Genomic DNA, 15,131 nt, shown 5'->3' on the forward strand with positions numbered 1-15,131 from the left:
GGAACCCAAAACCAAGAAAACTAGATTTATTTTTCATTATGTTCCTCTACAATTATATAAATGTCGTAGCATTCATAAACCCCCAATCCATTAACCCTGGATTAGAATATAATCATAGTTCCTATGACTAGATCTACAAAACCATTGCAAAAACCACCATGCGCTAAAAAATTGCTAAGAGAGAAAACCACTTGCCATAAACCACCAAAAACAGACACAAAAAACTAACCAAACAAAATTCAGGCAAAAAATATAAAACATACCCAACATTCTCCCACTTTTTGTTTTCTTTGCACACAAGGTGATGCAGGAGCACACAGTCACCACGTTTGGGAAACAATGCCCCTTATTTCTCTACACTAAGAGAACTTCTCAATGTTCATAGACATTGTCAATGCATCTGCAACATTCTTCAAAGTGTCCACCTTTACCAGCAACACCTTTCAATATGCTTTGACTTTGAATGATAAGAAGGGTTCTTTGCCAATAAAATTGCACTTTGGCTATCACAATATATTCTTATAGCTTGTTGTAGAAAACCCATACCTCAACACAATTTATGTAACCAAATTGCCTCCTTGCTTGCATGAGTGGCTGCCATGTATTCATATTTTGTAGTTGAAAGTGCCACTACAAAATGTCTCTTCCTCATCCAATTGATTGCTCCTCCAAATAGGTTAAACACATACATACTTGTAGATATTTTTGATCCAAATCTCTAGCTTGGTCTACATTAATAAATCCATTGATATCCAACATTGTCCAATCATGATCTTCCTTGGTAGTAGAAACCATAATCACTAATGCCACGTGGATACCTAAAATCCCTCTTTACTATTAGCCAATGCTCCTACCTTGGTTTTGATATAAACCTAATCAATACTCCCACTGCATGTGCAACGTCTGGTATGGTACAAACCATTGCATACATGAAACGTCCAACTGCACTCATGTACGAAACATGGGACATGTCCTCTTCCTGTGTCTTGGGACTTTGTTCTACAAATATCTTTACACCTATAGGAATAGGGAGCTTCACTGGTTTACATTAGTGCATATTAAACCTTTGCAACATTGTCTTGACATCCTTCCTATGATTTAACGAGGGCTTCCTCTTTGCACAATCTCTTTTAATTTCCATTCCCAACATAAAATTTGTAGCACCAAGACAAGATCCTTCATGTCAAATTTACAAGACAATTGGGTCTTCACATCCTAAATAATATCTTGATAATTTCAAATCAACAACATATCATCTGCATACAAGACCAAATAAATAACACAATCACCAATTAATTAAAAATAAACATAGTGATCCACTTTTCTCCTTGTGAATCAAAGTCCCTATATATGTGTAACAAAAATTTTATACCACATCCATGGAGATATTTTTAACCCATATAGAGACTTTTTTAGCCTGTATACCAATTCTTTCTCACCCTTCACTACAAATCCTTCTAGCTACTTCATGTAGATATCTTCTTCTAAATCTCCATGTAGGAATGTTGTCTTCACATCCAATTTCTCTACCTCAAAATCAAAAGCAACATCAATATATAAAAGAAATTTAATGGAAACTAGCTTGACAACAGAAGAAAAAATATCACCAAAATCAATTCCTTACACCCAAGAATAATCGTTTGCTACTAACTGAGCTTGTATTTCTGTTATTTTCCTTATGCATTCAAATTCTTGTTAAGCACCCATTTGTTTCCAATGAGTTTTCACCCAATCAACAACTCCACCAGATCCCAACCCTCATTCTTATCCAAGGCTACCATCTCTTCAACCATTGTCTTTTTCCATAGTTTACCATCCTCTGAATCCACTTCCTACATAATAGTTCTAGTATCATCATAATTAATAATGAGTAAACCAAAATTTGAACAAAAATTAGGTGGAGTATAACTATTTGGCTACCTTCTTTCTCGAATTGATCTCCTCAATCCTGGAGTGTGTGGTTCTTCTTCTTATTCATGTTCTTTTATAGAGTCTGATTCTTCATCCTTTAGTTCAAACTATATCTTCTATGGTTCATTTTCCCTTGGTAGGACTTCTTGTTTCATGACATCCTTCACATCTCTAAATACACATCTCGATTGTACATAACCTTCTTTATTTCTAGGTTCCAAATCGTGTAACCATTTAAACCATATTTATACTCAATAAATATGCACCTTTCATATTTATGATCCAACTTGGTTATTTTATCCTTTGGAACATGTGCATATGCATTGCAACCAAATACCATGAGATGTGAGAGAGAGTGTTTCTTATCATTCCATACCTCCTGTGGATTCTTATCCTCCAATGTTGATGAAGGTGGTCTATTAACCAGGTAACTATCTCTACCCAAAATTTCTATCCTAACCCATCACCACTAAGCATGCTCCTTTATTTTTCCATCAGTGTCCTATTCATCTTTTCTACAACTCCATTTTGTTGAGGTGTGTATGGAGCAGTATTTTTTCGTGCTATACCACACTTCTTATAGAACTATTTGAATTCCTTCCCACATCTCTCCACTATTATCTGTCCTCAACACCTTAATCTTCTTCCTTGATTGATTTTCCACTAGAGCCTTAAATTATTTAAACCTATCAAAGACTTTAGGTTTCTTCTGTAGGAAATATATCCATATATTCCTTGAGAATTCATCTATAAATGAGACGTAGTATACATATTTACTTAGTGATGGAACCGATACAAGTCCAAAAACAACACTCTGCACTAGTTGTAATATTCCTTCTGCCCTCTTAGCAGCAAAAGATAACCTCATTCAATTTTGTTTCCCTATACACAATGTTCACAAAAATCAAAATCCAGAGAGAAATTAGACATACTTTCTACCATACCATTATCATGTAGTATTCAAATGCCCTTCTCTACAACATGTCTTAGTTTTTATGCCATATTTTTTCTCCAAAGACTACAATATTTTTTGCTCCACTCACAAGAACAATCACTAGTACAAAATGGCTAATTAGTTACCAAAAAAAAGACTAAAATTTGCATATAAAGGACCATTTTTCAGTCGGTGACCAATAGTAGGTAATTTACAGTATCTTATAACGCGACCAACTTTTAGTCATTTTTGGCTTAGTCATTAATTTGTTGTTTCAATTTCATCATCTAGTAGTATATTTAGTGATAAATTTGGTCATTAATTTAGCCATTGATTTAGTCATTAATTGTCACAATTAATGACCAAATATACAACAAAATATATTACTATATTATCACCCAATATAACCAATTAATGACCAAAGAAATATGACCAAAAATGTTGGTCGTGTTATAAGATATTGTAAATTAACGACTAATAGTCATATATATGCAAATTTTAGTCATCGTTTGAAACCAATTAATGACCAAAGAAATATGACTAAATTTTGGTTGTGTTATAAGACACTGTAAATTAGCTACTAATAGTCATATATATGCAAAATTTAGTCGTCATTTGTAATCATAAATTTATCATTTTCAGTAGTCATTTATCTTTTCTTGGTAGTTTCATATTCATTATATAAATGGCTAATTTAGTAGTTTATATTCATTTCATTTACTTTCATTAACAATCATTATAAACAACTAATTTAGTTGTATATTCATTTTATTTGTGTTCATCATTAATAAATATAAACTACTAATTTATTAGTTTTAGATTGATTTTATGTGTTCATTATGAATAAACATAAATTAATTAGTATGATTTTGCGACTAAAAAAAAAAAGAAAACAACAACAACAACAATACTAAACAATATCAAGTGCAACTATAAATAATTTCAACCACATAAATTATATTATATGAAATGTCAAGTATTACAATATGAGTTTCCAACTTAATATTGGTTGGACTAAAATTTACACATGAAATGTTGTTTCATTACTTCAAAACATTATCATCATGTTTCCAAGGAATTGCAAGTGAATTCACCAACTCTAAAGACTTGACCAACAGTCTCTATGTGTGTCTTATGTGGGATATTGGCGCTAAGGGTATGACTAGACCAATTCTCTTCTTTCTTTCTTTTTTGTGTTTGTCGCTCTAGTGTTATTGTTCTCCTCTTTCTTCAATTCTTGTTTCTTACCATCAATATTGAGTTCCTTTTTTGAAAATAAAAGAAGATACAATGCAGAATGTAAGTCATGAAAGATGATGAACACTAGAATATAAACTAAAGTAGACTATAAAGGATTTATATGACATATACCTCAACATCAACAATGTCAAAGCCATTTTTTCCCATAAAAGCAAGAAACTTGAACAAGTTTTCTTCAGCTGGGCGATAGTGGCCACTATGTGGCCAGATGACCTACATAAACAAAATAAATAAAATGTCACCATAGAAAAAAACACCTTTGTTACACAAAAATATCGTCATCATGATTATCTGCAGTCAGTATGGGTCTATCAACACTTATACTGTCCTCCTAAGCAAGTCTAAGACCTCAGCTCTTTAAGTTAAGCCTTGAAATTGAGAGAAAGACTTTAAAAATCAATGTAACTCTGGTTCCGCACTTTCTCCTACTGTCACCTGCGAGCCCACACCCTCTGTTCGTGTCAATTGCGTATCTACACGCTCTGTCTTTAAAGGGGTGGGTGCGTACCCTTGTGAAAGTCAAAAGGCGCAAAGTTTATCTTTAAAAACTCACTTTGGGTTAATTCTAGAGTTTTCTAGAAGGAATTTTGACGTGGATTGTTCACTCTGAGGTGGTTCATGCATCCCAAAAGAGAAGGAGCTAATCCCTTGACTAAAGGAGCTATCCCTTTGAAGGAGGGCTTTATCCCTTTTAAGGAGGAACTAGTAACCTCCCTCCATTGCACTATAAATACAGGCATTGGGGTGAGGACTAGGGAGGTTAGAAGCTGAACATTTTGAGGGTAAATGATGGTGAAATTAAGACTCTTTGGTTGAGCTTGAGAGGAGATATCACATACCTTTTGGTTCCATTGGAGAGTGAGTGAAACTTGTCAAAGTAGAGGAGACATCTTGTTGGACCCTGGGAGGATCTTGTACAACATCAAGGCAAAGGTTGTAAAGTTCTTCTTCTCTTGAATTAATACAATCAAACTCATTTTTCTCAACAAGTATCTTATGCTATTTGTTTCATGGACTCCTTGACTTTCATGTTAAATATGTTTTATGCAATTGGTTTTTCAGGTGCTATTTAATTTGTTTGCCTTGTTTGTGTTTGCAGATTCACGAAAAGGAGCATTTGGATCAAAGGAGCGAGGGCATCCACAAACTTGCGTTGGACCCAAGGTAGGCCCTAAAAACACTTGTTTGCCATTGTTTTTAAAAGAATATTTAGAGAAAGATAGTGTCTGGTTGGTTTGCTTGTCATTAGGTCTTCTTTAGATTCTAGGAAGGTCTAACTTGTCTACAAGATCGACTTATTCCGTGTGACAACCTTAGTAACTTAGTATTCAACTTTCAAGGAAAGCTTAGGCACAATCATGTCAACTAAGTTACATGCTAAAAAGCTCAAGTTGTAGATAACTTGTGAAAACAAATAATCTAAGATTTGACGTCTAATCCTTGTCATTTTATTTGAAACAACATTTCATTCTCTAACGTATGAACTTGGTCAAGTATATAAACAACATGTCCGCTAATAACAACATGAAAGTAAAATTTTCTAATAGCCATGAAAATATTTTAACACAAAACAACTAAAATGATTTCAATCAATATCGTGTAATATTAATTTCATCTTCAAGATTTGGTTGTTTTTTAAATGGACATGATACCAAATATTTTCAATTTCATAGTTAAAAGACAAAAAAACAAAAGAAATGTTCAAAATACAATCAAACAATAAATCGAAGAAGATATCTTCGAATGGACATTGCAATTATAAAAAATATGTTTACATGTCCACCGATGTTTTGTTTGGCATTCCTAAAACATTTTCTTGCCCAAAATAACCAATGAGGTGAAAGAATCACAACATTAAAAACCATAGGAAACCCTACTAGAAACATTTCTAAGGTCAATGGCTCAGGTGCCTGAAGGATCTCCAACAACAAATGAATCATATCCAGGTCCTGTGATGCATTGTCTCCCCATCCTTTTTCCAATCACATTTCCCATAACCTGCCCACACCAGAGTCAAGTAACAATCAAACGAAGGCATTGACATTTGTTTTTATCTTTTAAATCTATAAAATTTAAATCTAAAAATATTTTAACACAAAACAACTATAATACTAATATTATATTCAAGTTTTGGATGTTGTTTAAATGGATATGATACCAAGTATGTTAAATTTTATAGTTAAAATACAAAATAAAATCAAAGTAGAAGTTCAAAATACAATCAAACAATCAAGACAAGATATCATGGAATGGGAATTGCAATTATTAAAAATAAAAATAAAATACCTATCCACCAATGTTTGGCATTCCTAAAATTGGTTGCCCAAAATAACCACGAGGTGAAATAATCACAAAATTTAAAAAAAACATAGGAATCCTTCCTAGAAACATTTCCAAAGTTGATGGATCATGTGCCTGAAGGATCTCCAACAACAAATGAATCATATCTAAGATATTATTTGCATTATCTCCCCATCCTTTTTCCAATCCCATTTCTTGTAATATGCCCACACCTGAGTCCAGTAACATTCAAATGAAAGATTTTATATTTTTGTAGAAAAAACTGGAGTTTTGTCAAGTAGGCTAATTGCATGGTACAAAAAAATTTTCTGCAAATGTATCCATAAATATGGTGGATCTTACTCATAAATATTTGTACAAGACTTGTCAAGCAAGAAACATGTATGACTTTTGAGTCCTAGTTGTGTGAATGTTTGACATATTTTATGTAGATTCAGCTTTTTTCTTCTTTATTTGAGCTTTGAGGTCCCTTCATTTGGTGATCCTATAATAAAAGTACCTCTACCACCATAACTCTTACATGAAGTTGGTGTCTGGCTACTTCTAGTCATGCAAGTTGCTATAGATGCAAAACAACAAAGGTCATACCCACAGAGTATAAATTTACAAACTTTGATTGTTAACCCAACCATTGTGAGTGTGAAAGGGTGTTAGGTCCCTATACTACTAGTGTAGCCCTTATTTTTACTAGTGAAACCCATTTATTGTAATTTTGTGCCCATGTAGTCCCCATATTTTTATTATTGTGTTCCATAGAAGCCCACTATTGTTATTGTCGTGTCCTTACAATATTATTGTTATGTAAGCTCTTATTATAATTGTGTCCCCTTAAACTCCTATATATAGAAAGGAGGCCTTGTCATTTGTATCATCCAATAATTGTTCATTTTTGTAATCTAAAGGAGTTTTCCCCCTAAAAGAGGCTAATTTTGAAGTTGTTGATCTATTTCTTCTTCTATTTTGTGAGTTCGTTGTATAACATTTGGTATCAAAGCTTTGGATTCTAGGGTTTCGCTGCTTCAAACAGGTCATCGTGGAATTTTCACTATAACGTTTATTATATGAAGCTTCAAAAGCTAAAATTAAAACCAAGTGGATCCTAAATCGTGGTGAACCTCATGTGTGAATTTCAGATCTTGGCTCGCTATACTTTCAGAGATATGATCTAACGAAGTTAGGGTTTTTCAAGCTCCAGAATTCAATATCAAACAGGCGACCTTGGTAAAATCACCATAACTTTCTCTATGAGCATCAGATTTGAATTTTGTAAAAAGTGACAGAAATAGGATGGAATTTAGTTGTTTGGGTATCATTTTCGGGTCCAAAATTCGAAACAGTGACACGTGGCACGATGTACAGGTTCACTCTACTAAACTTGTCTATAATTTGGTCATCGTGGGATATTGGGAATAACTCTTTCTTGAATAATCCAATCTAGTTATGACTTATGGGGTTGGAAATAGGAATCATAGTACTAACACAGGACGAAATTTCATACCTTGGAGACCTGAAATTACAGAGATACAATAGATTCAATATCGGGCTCCTACAAAGCAACAAAAAGTTGTGTATTTTTTAAAAATTTGCATAAGTTTTGTTTGAAAAAATAGTTTGAAGTGATTAGAAGAATATAGTGAAGAATAAATATCAGTAATTGATGAGCCTAATAAATAAAATGGAAACACCTAGTAAGAAACCTAAAATTTCTACTATGACGCATGAAGAAGAGGAAGAAATGCAACATGATATATCAAAATTATGTGACCAAGTGCAACAAATTTTCCTCTCACAAAGAGTAACCAAAAATGAAATGGAAGCTAAGATGGATGGTTTGAAGAATGGTTTAAAAGAAAACATGGAAGGTTTGAAATATGGCATAGAAGCAAAAATTAAAGGCAACATGGATTTGAAGAATGGTTTAAAAGTAGACATGGAAGGTTTGAAGGAAGGATTGACAAAGTTGCTACAAGAAATGCTTCCTAATGGCAAAAATGTATTAGATGAAACTCATGATGAGAAAAAAAATAATTTTAATCATGATTTCATATACTCTAACTTGGGATTGAAGACCAACCATATTCTAAAGATCGATATGAGGAAGTTTGATAGCAAGGATCTGGTAACATGAATACTACAGATGGAGAAATATTTTGATCTCCATAATGTGCAACACACACAAAAGGTACGCATTGCATCTTTATATCGAGAATCAAATTAGTTTGTATGGTATTGATGGCTTTGTTCTCATAAACCACTTGTCACTTGATCAATTTTTACGGAGGAAATGATAGCACATTATGAGGATACAAAGAGAAACACCTTCTTTAGCCAATTTATAAATCTCAAATAAAAGGGTTCACTGGAAGAGCACATTGAGGACTTCCAAAAACTGAATATCAGGGTAAATGATATTCTAGAGGAGCATAGGATTGATGTCTTCTTAGGGACTTTAAAGAATAACATCCAACGTGAGGTTCGCCTTTGGGAACCTGATTCATTGGAGAAGGCTTTCAAGGTGGTCATAAAATTAGAAAGAAAAATTATAGCATGAAGGAAGTCTACAACTCACAACTATAAATATGGAAGTGTTGATGCTCTTAGCCTTCCACAACCTACAATGTTGACACCACAACAGTTGGAGGAAAAAATAGCAAAAGGGATTTGTTTCAGTTGTGATAGAAAATACATTAAATGTCATAAGTGTGTTGAGAAGAAATTATTTTACATAGATTGTGAAGATGAGGAGGAAAAGGATCAAGAAACATCAAAAGAATAGGATATACACCAGGAACCAACCCTAAAGAAAGAAGAAATGAATCCAACCATATCTTGTAATTCATTGGCAGAAATTACCACTCCTAAAACTCTCAATATAGAAGGACATATGAAAAAGAAAAAGGTAATATTATTGGTTGATTCAAGTAGTACCCATAATTTTATTCATTGTAATATGGCCAAGGAAATGAATTTCTTCCTATATCCAGCACCAGAGGGTCAAGTAATGGTTGAAAATGGAGGAACTATAAATTAATCTGGAAAGTGTCCTAATATCAAGCTATCCATGGGGGAATATGTATTGAATAGTCAAATTTTTTTCATTCCAATGAGTGGTGCTAATGTTGTACTAGGAGTCCAATGGCTACAATCTTTGGGGACAATAACTTTTAATTTTCAAGAACTTTTATTGAAATTTGTTTGGGAAGGAAAGGAAGTTGAATTAATGGGCATTGCAGGGAAACCAAGAAATATAATCAACTCTAATGGCATGACAAAGCTTCTAAATAAAGAAAAACAAGGCGTAATTGCACAATTATGCTCACTAGATGTTCGAACATCAAAATCATCTATATCTCCAGATCTCCAAAAAGTCTTGGAAAACCATTCCAAAGTATTTGAGACTCCCAAAGCTCTCCCACCTATTCGTGATCATGATCATGCTATTCATTTTATTCCAGGAATTTTTCCCCCAAACATCAGGCCATATAGATATATGTATGCCCAAAAGAGTGAAATTGAATGTATGGTTGCAGAAATGCTAGGGGCTAGTATAATTCAACCTAGTCAAAGTTCTTTCTCAACTCCAATAGTATTGGTACACAAGAAGGATGGATCATGGCACATGTGTCCGGATTATAGGGAGCTCAACAAGCTCACTATTAAAGATAAATTTCCCATTCTTAGATATCATTTTGGGATTCAACTGCGTTAAGTAAGTCATTCATCTATGACCATTTCCATGAGAGGTAGTCATAACTAACTAATTTCTCATGATTTTTGAATAGTCCACTTAGCATTCATTGCATCGGGTGATGCTCATTGAACAGTCCACAATGTAATGAATGCTAAGTGGAATATTCAAAAATCATGACAAATTAGTTAGTTACGACTACCTCTAATGGAAATGGTCATAGATGAATGACTTACTTAACGAAGTTGAATCCCAAAATGATATCTAATATAATGCACTGCGAAAATCCCAATACTTATTTCCCATTCTTGTTATTGATGAATTGTTGGATGAATTACATGGATCAATTTACTTCACCAAGTTGGATCTTCATTACGGATATCATCAAATTAGAATGAAGGACGAAGACATTCCAAAAATAGCATTCATAACTCATGAGGGTCATTACAAATTTTATCATTCCTTTTGGCCTTACTAATGCACCTTCAACATTTCAAGGTTTGATGAATTCCATTTTCAAACCCTTCCTTAGAAAATTTTTGTTAGTATTTTTTGATGATATACTAATCTATACAAAGTCTTGGAAGGATCATGTTCAACATGTTGAGAAACAATTATATGCAAAAACCTCCAAATGTTTGTTTGAAGTACAAGAGGTGGAATATTTGGGTCATATTGTATCTCATGAAGGTGTTAAGTTAGATCCTAACAAAATTAAAGCCATTAAGGAATGGAAAATCCCCACAACCATAAATAATATTCGAGGATTTCTCGGGTTAATAGGGTATTATCACAAGTTTATTAAGAATTATGGGAGAATAGCGACACATATTACATCATTATTGAACAAAGATGCATTTTCTTGGAATCCATAAGCAACTAAGGCCTTTGAACATCTTAAAGAGGCAATGTGCCAAGAACCAGTCTTAGCTATGCTGGACTTCACAAAAACATTTATTGTGGAATGTGATGCCTCGGGAAATGGAATTGGTGTTGTTTTAATACAAGAAGGAAGACCCATTATTTTTTAAAGTCATCCAATAAAAGGAAAGTATTTACACAAACCTATTTATGAGAAGGAAATGTTGGCAATACTACATGCACTAAAAAAATGGAAACCTTACCTAATGGGAGGACACTTCAAGGTAAAAACAAATCATGATGATGGGTTCGACTAGGGTTTGGAGGCTAGGGTTTCAGGTGGAACTTTGCTTGGGTCACGGGTAAGTTTCTGCAGGCGGATCCTAGCCTTCGTACAGGTGCAGGCGTGGGGATCCTTTCTCGGTTGACTGGCAGCTGGAGGTGGCAGGCGGTGTAAGGTTTTACTGTGAAGGATTTACACAAAGGGTAAAACTGCAGGTTTTCGCCTTTTATCGTTTCCTGTTTTCTCGGGTGAAGGTATCCCCTTTCCTTGTCTGTAGCTGTCGTTTTCTGCGAACGCATCGATAAACCATGGTTAATCCAAGCGAGTTGGTGGATTTGGACCCGGAGCTGGAGGATATTCTATCTATGTGGGGTAAGGATCCCACAGTTCAAAATGTTGAGCATTTCTTTGGTGCTTATGAGCTTTCGAGGCAGTCGGGGTTCTCTCTGGAGACAAAACCTTCTTTTTTAGTCCAAGGCAGTGGCTCGATCAGGGGAAGCATCAAACCTCGCCACCAGGTCTCATGCAAATTGCCGGATAGGGAAGCTGAGGAGGAAGGGCCGTCATCAGGAGCTTTTCTTTCTGCAAATAAGGATAATCTTGGGTCGACCCGGCATTTTTCTCTAAAGGGTTTTGAGGACACAGGGAATTTGGGGCTTTCCTCGGGTCTTGGATTTGGAAGGGCTCCCGGCGGGGCTTCTCCGCTTTCTAGGGTTTCACTGTCAAAGGTCGACACTATCCCAAAATACAGTGATGGTTTTGTGGGTCATCTGGGCATTCCCGCCGGTGAGTCGAGGGGGTATATTGAACCGGAACAAGCCCATTTTCCTTCTGGGGGCCCAGCTTTTAACTTCTCGGCCCCTGTTCAGTCTCAACCGGAGGTAGATACACAAGCGGATCCAGTCCAAGAAGACCCAGTATGGAAGGGCGAAGCCGGAGAATCTAGAGCACCAGCTGAAGACTCAAGAAGAAAAGGTGAGAAACGAAAACCCCAAGGGCAGATTGGTTCTCAGGAATTGGTAGGGAATTTAGTGTTAGGCATGGAAATCTCCATTGAAGAATCTTTGGAAGTAGCGGAAAACACCCTTGTTGGAAGGGCAAGAGGAAAGAAGTTCTCGTCTGAATTTATTCAAGCATGGGGCGAACAAGTTTTCGTTTCGGAAAGCCCTCTTCGGTTTGAGGCCCAATGTTTGGCCAAAGGATGGTTTATGCTTCGTTTCGAGGAAAAAAGAGATGCAGAATGGGTTCTGGAGCGTAATTGGAGTATAGGGAGTATCCCGGTCCTGTTGAAGCATTGGAGCCCCCTCTTCGATGCTATCAAAGAAAGAACAGACGAGTTTCTAGTGTGGGTGAGGGCCCCGGGCCTCCCGATGTTTTTATGGACCGAAACTGTGTTCAAAGCAATTGGTAACAGATTGGGCACATTCATGGAGGCCGATATGTCTTTCCTGAAAACGAAGAACCGGGCAATGGCCCGTATCCTGGTGAGTCTCAATCTGAGTGGTGGCCTTCCTCAAAAGATCAATTTACAGTATAAAGAGTACGTTTTTTAGCAGCTCCTTGACTATGAACACCTGCCCTTTCGGTGTCATAGCTGCCACGAGTATGGGCACCTTGCTAAGGATTGCCCTCTGTTCAGACGAAGGAGAAGATTCTGCAGGAACCCTGTATCTAGAGATTTTTTCTTCAATCGGGTTCCCCAACCCCAGGATAGAGCAGGAAATGCGAGTCGGGCAGTGGAAGACATGGAGACTGAGGAAATCGTGAAAGAGCCAGCAATGGAAGAGGCACAATTCCACGAGCCGAACCGGTTAAATGACTCTCCGAGCACGGCACCAATGGAGGAGACCGCCAAGGATGCAGCGGAAGAACACCAACCCGTCAGCGAGCTGGAAAAGGGTATGTGCTCAGGCTCTCCTTCTATCTCCCTTCAAAATCCTGAGCATATTTCAAATTCTGTGCATATCTCTCCTTCTGTTTTTCCCCATCATATTTCGGGCCAAAATAATAATGATGCAAATCCTAAAAACAAGTCTGACATTGACTCTATTTCGGATGCATTACCATCCCTTGATTTGAATAGTGAAGAGAAATGGCCCCCTCTGGCTTCCCCTCCGTCTCATAACCCTTGTCCTTACAACCTTAGATCCTTGGGGGGGAAATCTGGTCCTCCTGTTGCTGCTGGGGGTTTAGGACAATCTCCTAGCCTTAGCTCAGCAAAGAATAAGAGAGGTAGGAAATCGGACCTTTCAAAGGCAAAGTTGAAAGCCAAGCTGGATGTGGCCGATGGAAAACAACACTCAATTCCCGGGGTTCTTAGAGCTGTGCAGACCCCTGATCAGGTTTTCAAATGATTTTGTCATCATGGAATTGCAGAGGGTTAGCCAATAAACCTAAAAAATTGGCCTTGCGAGATTGGATTCTAAACTCTAAAGCAGACATTGTTTTTCTCCAAGAAACTCTAGGGAAGGGTTCTGAGGTGGAAGCTATGCTAAAGACCCTGTTACCGGGATGGGTTTTTTCTGCCATTGATTCATCTGGTCACTCAGGGGGTCTTGCAATAGGCTTCAAAGAAGGAAGAATTAAAGTAATCAATCAGTGGGGGACTAAGCATGTTTTGGGTATGGAGGTCCTCACTCCTGTCTTCCCTCGTCCCTTTACCATTATAAACATCTATGGTCCTTGCCAAGGAAGAGAAACCTTCTGGGTAGATATGATGGCAAAATCTTTTATGAAGGCCTCTATGCTGATTGTGGGAGGTGATCTGAATTTCTCTATTGGTAGAGCTGAGGCTTGGGGACCCTCAGCTAGGGAGGATCCCTTGTCAGATTTCTTTCATAATCTCATTGAAGAACATCACCTCACAGATCCATCTCCGATAAAGCTCAAGCCCACTTGGAGGAATAGAAGAGTAGGGGAGGATCGGATAGCAAAGAGACTAGATCGCTTTCTTCTATCCGAGGCTCTCATATCAAATGCTCCTATTTTTAGACAGTGGGTGGAGGAAATTGGTAACTCTGATCATTTTCCGATCTTTCTGGATATTGCCTTCCCTCCCCCAAAGCCTCCGGCTCCTTTTAAATTCAACCCTTCATGGCTTCAAGATCCTTCCTTTAGCACTCTTTTCAAAGATACTTGGATTCACCCGGGTATAAATGCAAGAGAGGATAAAGGCTTTTTGTTCATGGAGAACCTTAAGAGACTAAAAAAAGCAACTATATCGTGGGCAAAAGATAGGAAGATGAAACAAAATGAAGATCTTCTCAAAATCAGGGAGGAATTGAAGATGTTGGAGAGCACTGAGGAGGATGGCTATCAGTCACAATCTTTAAAAGACAGAATTCTTCATCTGGAAAAGCTTCAAAATAAAATTCTTTTAGACAAGGAAGAAGAATGGAGGATCAAGAGCCGGGCAATATGGTTAAAATCTGGTGATGAAAATACCAGGTTTTTTCATAACTATGCAAAAGGAAGGAAATCAGTAAACACCATTTGGAGCCTTAAAGATGAAGAAGGAAGGGAGGTCAGCTCTTTCTCGGATCTTTCTAGCTTAGGGAAGAGGCATTTCGAAAGAATTTTCACTGATTAAGGGGAGGCTACTATAGCTGAAGTCCTTAGAACAGCTCAGTGTTTCCCGAGGTTTGTGGATGAGGAAGAAGCAGAGGACCTTTCTAGACCTGTCTCCAAGGAGGAGGTTGAAGCAGCAATGAAAATAATGGCAAAAGACAAGAGTCTTGGCCCTGATGGATGGACTATTGAACTGTTCCTCTTCTTTTTTGACCTGATTGGTTCTGAAATCACTGATGTAATAGAAGAATCAAGACTGAAGGGAGAGGTCTACAGGCGTTTTAATTCCACTTTTATAGCCCTCATTCCAAAGAAAGATGACCCGG

General features: G+C 36.6%; 1 protein-coding gene across 1 annotated transcript; it reads left to right on the plus strand.

Moving 5' to 3' along the window:
* The first annotated feature begins 13,726 nt into the window (after positions 1 to 13,726).
* Positions 13,727 to 14,827, plus strand: LOC149200977 (uncharacterized). Its single transcript, XM_089401146.1, has one exon. The coding sequence runs from the start codon at positions 13,727 to 13,729 to the stop codon at positions 14,825 to 14,827; it is 1,101 nt and encodes a 366-aa protein (XP_089257272.1).
* The last annotated feature ends 304 nt before the right edge of the window (positions 14,828 to 15,131 follow it).

Source organism: Pinus tabuliformis, chromosome 2_1 (assembly GCF_031772625.1).
Source record: "Pinus tabuliformis cultivar Carrire ecotype Pingquan chromosome 2_1, CPIR1, whole genome shotgun sequence".
NCBI lineage: Eukaryota > Viridiplantae > Streptophyta > Pinopsida > Pinales > Pinaceae > Pinus > Pinus tabuliformis.

Excerpts from the sequence above, each read along its gene's own strand:
- LOC149200977 (XM_089401146.1), top strand. The coding sequence starts at position 13,727 with ATGCTAAAGACCCTGTTACCGGGATGGGTTTTTTCTGCCATTGATTCA.